Below are 10,288 nucleotides of genomic sequence, written 5' to 3'. Positions count from 1 at the left end.
ATTTTTTTAAGATAACGGGAATTGAAAGTTCCCTGGCTTTGTCTAAAAAGACTACACTCGAATTATTACAAACTCAGGTAGGAACATAACTATCTGAAAACTCAGAGAAAAGCAAAACATAGTGCGATGAAACGAAACTAAAGGCAAAGTCTAAATACAGATCTCCATCCATGATGTCTAAAAATCTGCATCATCGACTCCTCCAATCTACGACATACCTTGTTTATTAGTTCTTGATCATCATGTCTAAGTTGTAGTTGTGCCTAGAAGCAGAGCCAGTGCGTAGCCCTAAAAACTACCTCCGCAAAGAAGATTTTATTAGAGCATTATCAAGCACATGCATTATTCCTGCTCAAGCAGATTGCCCAACATATACCCGAAGATGCTAGAATAAAGTGTCTTCTCATTCTATTGTCTAGACCAGCTAACTAAGAACCAAAAATATGTCTAATATTGTTTGGTGGACGTACACCACATCTGATTCGAACAAAATGCCAAATAAATTTAGCAAGTTGATAGTGGAAAAAAGATGACCAATTGTCTCATTTTGTGTAAAAAAGAATATTTTGCATTTCCCTTCCAATTATGCTTGAGTGGAAATTATCTTTGAAATAAAACGATACATGCGCATTAAGTTTTAACAAACTGAATTCAATGTTATGCTGCATGCAAATATTAATAAACATCCTTCAAATTTATGAGTTTTTTGCAAGTATTAATTTTTCAATACAACCCACATGTTTTTCAAAGATCAGCAGTCAAACTAACATGAGATTTCAACTTTGTAAACTGCTCAATTAACTGCAACTTCTCCTCTTCATACAACAACACACAATCTGAACGGACAGTCTGTCGACCGACTAATCGAAAAGATGGTTGATAGTAAATTATCATTTCTTTCCAGGATGGATCTTCACACTTTCGAAATGAAATCTCTGCGCTAAGGAAGTACTTGGCTATTAGACCATGAAAGACTACTGGGTCGAAAACATGATCATCGCCAGGCTTTGTTTTTTGGGTCGCTAAGAACATTTGTCTCTCTTCTTGTGGAATTGCATGGCAATACACAAAAATGTGCCTATTCAGATGAGTTGTACCTTTACCCACAGCAGAAGATAAGTGGACCTTACAATATTTGCAGACTGCCTTCTCTTTCCCATCTACTACCTCTGTATCAACGTAATCCCAAACTTTAGCCCTTCTTTTTGTTAATCTGCTTGATTGATCAGTTGAGGCAGCCTCATCCATTTCTAGAGCTGATGAAACCCTCTCCATCGCCTAGGATGCAAGATCATCAATTAAAAATCGTTACACAAGTAATAATCGAGGTACGCGTCTAGGGAATAAATAGACCATTATAAAATAAGAAACTGCAACTAGCATCGAAGAACAACTAGAAAGAAATTGTGGCCTCCCCATGGCTCCGCTTTCCTAGACGACCACACGCTCTTCCACGACCAGCAGTCCACAAGCTCCTTGTCCCCCCCCCGCCCAGCAAGAGCCCCTGCCGCCTCGCCTCCCGTCGGTTCATTCTCAGGCTCCTTCTTCCCCGCCACTGCCATCTGCCTCTCAGGCTCCTTCTTCCCTGCCACCGCCCAGCAAGAGCCCCATTCGCGAGCAGCGGCGCGAACCCTGCTGCTGGACCGAGCTCCGGACCGTACGGAGGATTTGCGACCACGCTCTTCGGTGTTGTACCGCGGTACGACGGTGGCTTCGATGTGGCGGGAGAGGAGAGAGTACCGGGGCATGGCCACGGTCTCCTCTCGTCTTTCTTGCACGCCGGGGATAGGTGCTAGTAACTGGCTAACTTAGCGCTACGGTAGACGAGAATAAAGAAAAACATTACGGTCGAGCTCCTCCGCGGCAGATCTGGGCCGCCGTCTGCTTACTACGCCGCCGAGAAGCTAGCAGTAGAGATCTAACAAAGAACGCACGGGTTGCTGCGGCGCCGCCTACAGATGTTGCGCCTACAGATTGCTGCGGTAGGTGAGAAGCTAGCAGTAGACGAAGAAGCACGGGTTGTAGAGGATCCACCTCCCTGCTCCATGGGCTCCCTTTGGTTTGATCCAAACGTACGTTTGGGCCATGTTTGGTTACAAATCCATGCTCATCCTTTTATTAGAATGGCTCAATCTAACTTTGCCCTAATTAGTGGAAAATCCAAAAATAATCCAAATTGTTTAGCCTATGGGTTTAAAGGCCCTTTGTGCCTACGAGTTTGTATGGCCCATTCCCAGGCCTACGGCTTGCCGTGTCTAGACCTCGCTCGAGGTTATTGGTTCGGCATGACACTGCCCACTTACTAATTTAGGCTTAGTTGGCACGATCTTAATCCGTGCTGGGCTCGAGCCGGATCTGTCCGGCCCGTCCATTTTGGACATCCGGTCCAAAGTCCTAACCGCATCTGGCGCCTGTTGCCTCGGCTGCTCTAGGACCTTCCGAATTCCGATACATCGGCCCGCCCCTCCGACGCGCGTAGGAGATGCCAACGGTAACAGCCAAGCTTTGGGACGAACAGCTGCCGACGGTGTCGTCTGATCATGTCCAACACCACCGCCGCCAGCGCCGGCCTGCAAGTCCGTCGCGTCCGGATCTACGGATCCGTATCAGTTGCCAAGCCAGAACAAGGAAACGGCATGAGGAGTACTCGTGCGAAAGTAAGCTTATAGTGCTGGCTCATGTTTAGCCGTCTTATGAGGAGTACTCGTTCGTGTCATCGTGTGCCTTCCGCGCAGATTGGAAATAAACAAATAAATGCATCGAGAGACGTCACAAGCAGAGCAAGGCGGCGGGAGCTAGCAGAGCAGCAGTTGCAACTAGCAAGCGCACGAGCGAGATGGGCATCGAGAGTCTTGATCGCGTCCAGCAAGTCAGGGAGTCCAAGAGAGACGACGACGACGACGACAAAGGATGTCGATCGGAGGAGATAGAGGGCTGCAGAGGTTGGAGATCGGCCACCGCGTGTCGTAGAACACCTGGGAGGTGGCGGAGCCGCACCTCTCGCCTCTCGCCGTCGGAGAACCTTGACATGGTAGTCACTAGTCAGATATCAATGATTAACGTGGTAGTCGGAATATGTTGTTAAACTGCAGGTTTTTCTACTCAGGATATTTATGATATACTTTTGTTCAGTTCGATACCATCGTTTTTAAAATAAAATGATATTTTTTAAGATAACGGGAATTGAAAGTTTCTGGCCTTTGTCTCAAAGAGATTACAGCCGAATTATTACAAACTAAGGTAGAAACATAACTATCTGAAAACCTAGAGAAAAGCAAAACATAGTGCGACGAAACGAAACTAAAGGCAAAGTCTAAATGCAGATCTCCATCCATGATATCTAAAAATCTGCATTGTCAACTCCTCCAATCTAAGACATGTCTTGTTTATTAGTTCTTGATCATTATGTCTAAGTTGTAGTTGAGTCCAGAAGCGGAGCCAATGCGTAGCCCTAAAAACCACCTCTGCAAAAGAAGTTTTTATTAGAGCATTATCAAACACCTGCATCATTCCTGCTCAACCAGATTACCCAACATATAGCCGAAGCTGTTAGAATAAAATGTCTTCTTATTCTATTGTCTAGACCAGTTAACCAAGAACCAAAGATATGTCTAATATTGTTTAGTGGACGTACACCACATCTGATTCGAACAAAATGCCAAATAAATTTAGCAAGTTGGCAGTGAAAAAAAAGATGATCAATTGTCTCATTTTGAGTAAAAAAGAACATTTTACATTTTCCTTCCAATTACACTTGAGTGGAAATTATCTTTGAAATAAAACGATATATGCGCATTAAGTTTTAACAAACTGAATTCAATGTTATGCTGCTTGGAAATAATAAACATCCTTCAAATTTATGAGGTTTTTGCAAGTATCAATTTTTCAATACAACCCACACGTTTTCATACTAAATTGATTTTAAAAGTTTTTTTATGTTTGTAATTTGTAAGGCTGGACTAAATTGTCCTAAACAACATGATTTCATGACCAGAGTAAATTTTCATGTTCGATGTAAATCTAGCCCCCACTTTTCCTCTCTTTTTTAATGGGATAGTAGCAAGGGATGCCCCTACTGTGCATGATTCAGACCATTGAGAAACAAAAAGTAAATACCGCGCGCCCCACTGATCCTTCTGAAATGGATTGATTCTTCTGCCATGCAACAGTCTACAGTACAGAAACGCCTTTCGCCCCACCTTCTGCCATGGAACAGTCTATATTACAGAAGCTTCCCTTTTTTTATATATTATTATCCACCATACATTTGATATTTTTCGCCCCACTCATTCTTCTGAATCTGAAATGGATTGCTGCCATAGAACAGTCTCTAGTACATAAACTTCCTTTTTTATGCTATCGACCAATTCGCCCCACTCATCCTTCTGAAATAGAGACGTGCCGGGGTAAGAGCTCCCAAACAATACAAAAGCATTTCTGCTGTTGTTAATGCAGATTAAACTTCGTTGTAGGAACTAGGAAGGCCACTGTAACTAGTATTGCTATATATGAGACCCTTTGGGCTGTCGAATGCAACACGGGTCAATCACGGGCACGGCAAAGGATTTCCTTAGCGCGGTCTGACACCATCTCCAGGAGCAGCGTGAGGCCTCACCCGTGCAGCATGACGTAGGAGGTGTTTAATACTTTAGAGCTAATAGTTAGTAGCTAAAATTAGCTAAAAACATTTAAACATCTTAACTTATAGTTCAACTATTAGTTATTTTTAGTAAATTAGTTAATAGTTAGCTAACTAATTTTACTATTAATTTTTTAGCCAACTAACTATTAGCTCTAGGTCAAACACTCCTTAAAACTTGCAAAAAGGACGATACAATCAGTGCACACTGTACATCTACAGCGTACGGTTCCAGTCAATCCATCGTCTCAGTTGTCAACACAATTCTACTCTAGAAATATCTGAATCTTAGAAACGAGAATCAATAAGCTGACCAAGTGTCATTGGTTTAGTGAACTTGACGAACATGTGAAAATCAGGCCACAAACAGTACAACTCATAGCCTAAAAGGCAAATAGAAAAGATTAAATTTGCACTGCTGGTGCTCAAACTGCCTTTTTCAAACAAGCACAAGATGTGGAACGCAAGAGAAATCAGTCTCCATTTGTTCTCTTGCTTGGAAGCATGATGGGCTTGCTTGGTTTACTACCAAAATTTACCACACAAGAACAGCTAAAGCAAATAGCTGAAAAGAAAAAGGCATGTTACATTTCTGATGGGCAGTAGCTTGCTGATTTACATTGACTCCATCTAGCACATAAGGAACGTTTGGGCTGCCCATTTTGTCTTCTTTTTTTTAAGCAGGAATCCCTAACAGCATTAGTATTCCCAGTACCTCAAGAGTTAGCATTTCAATACTCCTAGAAAACAATGTAAAAAAGAAAATACAACTGACAGAACAATATGACCAACAAACACTGTATAAAGAAAATGCAAAGAAGAGGGAGCGGAACTTGAGTTCAAGCATACAAGAATACCCTATAAAAAAAAGCCTAAAAGGACTGCTGCTAGGCATCTAGCAAACTGATGGAGTTTTTCTTATTTAAACATTACTCATCAAACAGATATATGTTTGGTCCAATTCTGCAATCCATATTTCAAGGATTCCATAAGAGGCTGGTTTACTTTATTATTCCAAAGGAAGTTTGCAATCTGCAAATCCGCTTCCTATTTCAGGGCTAAACATTCCGAGTCTTATGCAATATGTGAGTCCGAAACTGAAAATTTATAACATGTTCGATAATATAAAATCAATATATCTTGGACCTGGAGCCTCGGACAATAAAACAAGCAAATATAAGAATATACTGAGAAAAAAAGAACATGTACATCACTTAGTATTACACATATATTGATTGCAAAACAAAGGGGGTCGTATTCTGAATTACATTGCGATATGGCAGTTCAACACATTCACTATAGCTGTTTGATGATATGGTGTCCCTCGTACCAAAAGCATACCTGTAGCCAAATCTCATCATGAGAAATCGTCATCTTCTCCTGGAATGGTTGGCAGACCCTAGTGACCCTTCAAATAGATCAGACAGGTGATTCTCCAAATCCTCTGGAGTGTACTTTATGTATTTTCCAGAGTTCCTTCCACTATCAACTAGACTGCCATACCTTCCAGTAAAGGCACGGTAAGCTGGTATCACATTTTCAGATATAGAAATCTTGAGTTCTTCTCGGAGTTGAGGATCTGGCACCTTCCAAACTGTTTGGCTCCTGTATAGCTCCTCAAAGGCCAAGTTGAAATTCTTAATTTTTTCTTTGATCCTAGAGCTTGAGTTCCCGCTGCTGCCGAAACTCCCGCTCCCACTGCTGCCATGTCCATCATCCTTCAAATAAGACAAAACTTTGGTCCATGAAACCCTAAGGTAGCTCTTTGAATTTTGCCTAATCTTGCCACGGCGTCTCCGTATCCAGTGATCACCTAAAATCCTCCCGAGCTCGGAATCCTTAACCTTTTGTACAATGTAGAGTGTGTTATTCATGGAAAATATGCACTGCAGTGCCCCATCCTCATAAAGTTTAGATTTTTCATCCAGATTAACCTCCAAGTAAGATATCAGTTTGACTAAACGGCGTCCAAATGGGGTCAAACTCTTCAGATACTCCTGATCCTCATCGGTGCCATTATGTAAAATATTATGATCTACAGCTCCAGCACCACTGTCATCCAAAAGTATGTCAAGTGTGTCACAGTAAACGACCAACAACCTGAGATAGTTCATCACATAGCGTGTCATTGGGTGGATCTCACCAGCCATCATGGGTCGCCGCGATGACTCCTGCTGTAGGACCTTCCCAAACTCAAGAAGGGTACCCTTGACCGCGTCACCAAGCCTTTCAAGAACCCCCTCCAGATCATGGATGACATCACCCCCATAACTCCCAAAGAACAGCTCCTTTAGTTCAGGGATCACCTCAGCAAGCGCCTCATACATGTCAAGGATCCGGGAAAGCTTCTCGGGCGAGCGAGTGCACACAGAGACAGCATCCCCAAAGTTACGGATCTGCATGATGCAGCACTTGGTGGACTCCACAAAGCACTCATCCCGGAGCTCGTCGGACACAGCAAGCACCTGGTCACAGAGCCGGCGCTCACCGGTGAGCAGGCAGCGAACAACTGTCTTGACCCCATGCACCCACTTCTTCATCTTGTCATTGAGATGCTTCCACTCGATGCGCTGCACCTCATCGATACTGAGCCGTTCCACACCGAGCACGGTGAGGCACTCATCGAGCAGGTCACGCCGGATGGCACAGTATACCTGCGCGAGCTCACTGTCATACCCCGCGTGCAGCATCCGGTCAGCGATGGCGCGTATCTCATCGATGGCGTCCGGACGCACGAGGTCGAAGACCTGGTCCTCGAAGGGGTTGTTCCCCGCGATGCTGGCGCTGCGGGCGGTGTCCGGGCCGGCGCCGGCGCCGCCGTCCTGGCTGTGCGGGGTGGCGGGATCGAACTCGGAGGAGGTGTCGAGGTCGTCCATGGAGCCGAGGGAGAGGCGGCGGAGCGAGCAGTAGAGGCCGCTGGCGTCGAGCGGCACCGAGTGGCGGAGCATGAGGTGGCGGAGCTCGTCCTCGAGGCGCGACATGGCGAGCTGCACGGCGACCCCGGCGCGGGCGGAGACGGCGGGGGCGGAGAGGTGGTCGACGGCGACGTCGACGGCGGCGAGGTAGTGCGCGGCGTCGTCCTCGGGGGCCTCGAACACGAGCGCCTCCGGGGTGGTGTCCCAGAGGTGGATGAGCTGCTCAGCGGCGTCGAAATCTGCGAGCGAGGAGGAGGAGGTGGAGGAGGAGGGTTCCTGCTCACCGGGGGGCTCGGCTGGGTCCGCGTCGGAGGCGGCGGCGGGGGACGGGGACGGGAAGAGGTCGGAGGTGATGGAGGAGAGGCGGTGGTCGAATCCGGAGAGGATGCGGATCATGTCGTCGGCGGCGTTCTTGGACGTGGCGAGCGACTTGACGATGTGCTGCGCCGCCGCCAGGACCTTGTCGTCGCCGACAACGGAGGCGGGCACGGGGACGGGGACGGGGAGCTCGCCGCCCTCCCCCACCTCCCGCCTCCGCGCAGGGGACGACGAAGGGGACGACATCACCGGCGACTGCGGGCGAGCTAGGGTTTGGGAGTGACGCCGCGCGGCTTGGCTTGGGCCTGTGGCCTGGGGGCCGGCGGCTGGTGGTGAGTGGAAAGGCACGGTGAAAAACGGATTGCTGCTGCTGGTGGCGGGCGGATCGATGCTGAAGGAGATTGTTGGAAGCAGAGGACGGCAGTCGGCAACAATGTTGCCGGCTGGCCTGCTTGGTGTAGGAGATGGGAGATGAGAGCCCACACCCCACAGCAAAGCCAATATGGTCAATGGACAGAGGGGTCCTTGCTCCACTCCAAGCAGCCCAACATTGAAAACCCTACTGTTCTGTGAACAAATCTGTGTAATTTGCACCGGAACCACAAGGAAATCGAATTATAAATAAATATGTCTCCTGCAGCTGCAGATCTGTCCGTGGCTTTGAACTGAACAAAAGCTCACGGGGCGGGCAGGGAAGTTCGATTCAAGAGATGCGGCCGATGACGCGAGGCAGATCTTTTCTTTTCTGTCCCCGTGAGGCTATGGCTATTCGATTCGATCGAATCGAATTTGCCACGTCATGGGGCTTGTCTGCGCCCCAGACGAGATCATACTACTACGTATAGTAGTATCATCACCTGTTCGTCGCCAGCATTAAATTAAAGCCTTTTCTTCACCTGCTACTTTCAATTATAATCACCCGAAGACACGATGATTAAGGACCGACCATCATCGCTTGCCCTGCAACTGCAACTGCATGGCTAGGAGGACACGATGATTAATAGTTGCTCTCGATCCACCGCAAAGAAGACGCCCAGCCAGAACGAGGCATCTCGTGAGCTTGGACGGAGACAGCAGAGGAGCACAGGCAACACGGAGGGAGGGGGGTGGTTTCCAATCATTCAGTGAGAGCTGGCGTAGCACACGTTCACAATCACATGCTCGCGGCACTGCAGTGAACTCTGCGTGGCAGGCAGCCGCAAGTGTAGCAAGTTCCGGATCTCGCAGGCCATTCTCTGCAAAAACAAATGTACGGCGCCGGTTCCGCTCGTAGGACAAGGTTTGTGACTGCAAGTCAGCTATGGTTTGTGAATTGTGACTGCAAGTGAGCTATCGGGATCGGGCAACACGTCATATACAACCTCATTTTAATGTGAGGTCTCTTGAAAAGTCTTTAAAAATTAATTGAAAAAAAATTATAAGAGACATGTTTTTGTCAAGAGCTCGTCTTTATACGATTCTTCATACATATTGTTTTTTAACTGCATTTATGATATAGAGACTTAGGGTTGTATCGTGTAATCTATTAGTGGTACCTTGTGTTGGAAAAAATCGATACGTGGTCTCATGGTTAGTTATACATGCCCTAATGTGTACCAGCATCTCAAAAGCTCTTTGACTGGTCTACTTTCACACCGGCTGCGGATTCACAAAAGACGCGGTGCCAGGCAGATGCAGATCCTAGTACGTATATGCGGATGATTACTGATCTACGCGTGCCCATGCACGCGCAAATATAACCATGTTCTAACCACAATCCGTCACAAGATATAGGAGATATAGCTAGTATCTAGACTGGTGGGACGATATTGACAGTCGCGCACGAGGTTAATGATGTTACATTGAGCAACACTACAGAAAAAAAAACTATTAAAGAATGTCTACTAGGAACAAACGTTCTTACTCTAATAGGACGACATACTTATCGTAATCATAGGCTTACTCATGTAGCGTCAAATCGCTGCCTCGCTCCCTAGATGGAAAGCCTACATAACATGTTCTATATTTTTAAAACCTGCAAACACAGTATCACATAGAACAATTTCTAGAGTACATCATCACATACATCCAAACATACAAAACATTTCTAAAGATGCAAGTCCACAAGTCCAAACGATAGTCCAAACATAACATTGGCCAAACATATGCCAAACTGTTGTATCCAAGGCACGCATCACTGTAGAGGTGGGTGAGAGCACCTAGAGGGGGGGTGAATAGGTGATACTGTACAAATCAAACACTAATAGCCACAAAACTTCGTTATGAGTGTTAGTAAGGCTAAGTAGCCTGAAGCGAGTTCTTGTGAACACAAACAATCGCAAAGAGATCAACACAAGACACACGATTTTTATCCCGTGGTTCAGCCAAGTATCACTTGTCTACTTTCACGTTGTGGCGTCCCAATGGACGAGGGTTG

At 46.2% G+C, this 10,288-nt stretch overlaps 1 protein-coding gene and 1 long non-coding RNA gene across 2 annotated transcripts; both read right to left on the bottom strand.

Moving 5' to 3' along the window:
- Positions 1-861: 861 nt before the first annotated feature.
- LOC118473577 (uncharacterized) lies at positions 862-2,097 on the bottom strand. Its single transcript, XR_004853259.1, has 2 exons — positions 1,847-2,097; positions 862-1,278 (listed from the first exon to the last, which is right to left on the bottom strand). It is a non-coding gene; the product is annotated as an uncharacterized lncRNA (long non-coding RNA).
- A 3,705-nt stretch (positions 2,098-5,802) lies between these two features.
- LOC100383608 (uncharacterized) lies at positions 5,803-8,279 on the bottom strand. The gene has a single exon (NM_001176256.2). The coding sequence runs from the start codon at positions 8,116-8,118 to the stop codon at positions 6,010-6,012; it is 2,109 nt and encodes a 702-aa protein (NP_001169727.2). The 5' UTR covers positions 8,119-8,279; the 3' UTR covers positions 5,803-6,009.
- Positions 8,280-10,288: the final 2,009 nt, after the last annotated feature.

Source organism: Zea mays, chromosome 10 (genome assembly GCF_902167145.1).
Source record: "Zea mays cultivar B73 chromosome 10, Zm-B73-REFERENCE-NAM-5.0, whole genome shotgun sequence".
In the NCBI taxonomy this organism is placed as follows: domain Eukaryota; kingdom Viridiplantae; phylum Streptophyta; class Magnoliopsida; order Poales; family Poaceae; genus Zea; species Zea mays.
The sequence above is the reverse complement of the archived record's forward strand: the minus strand, read 5'-3'. Positions and strand labels throughout refer to the sequence as shown.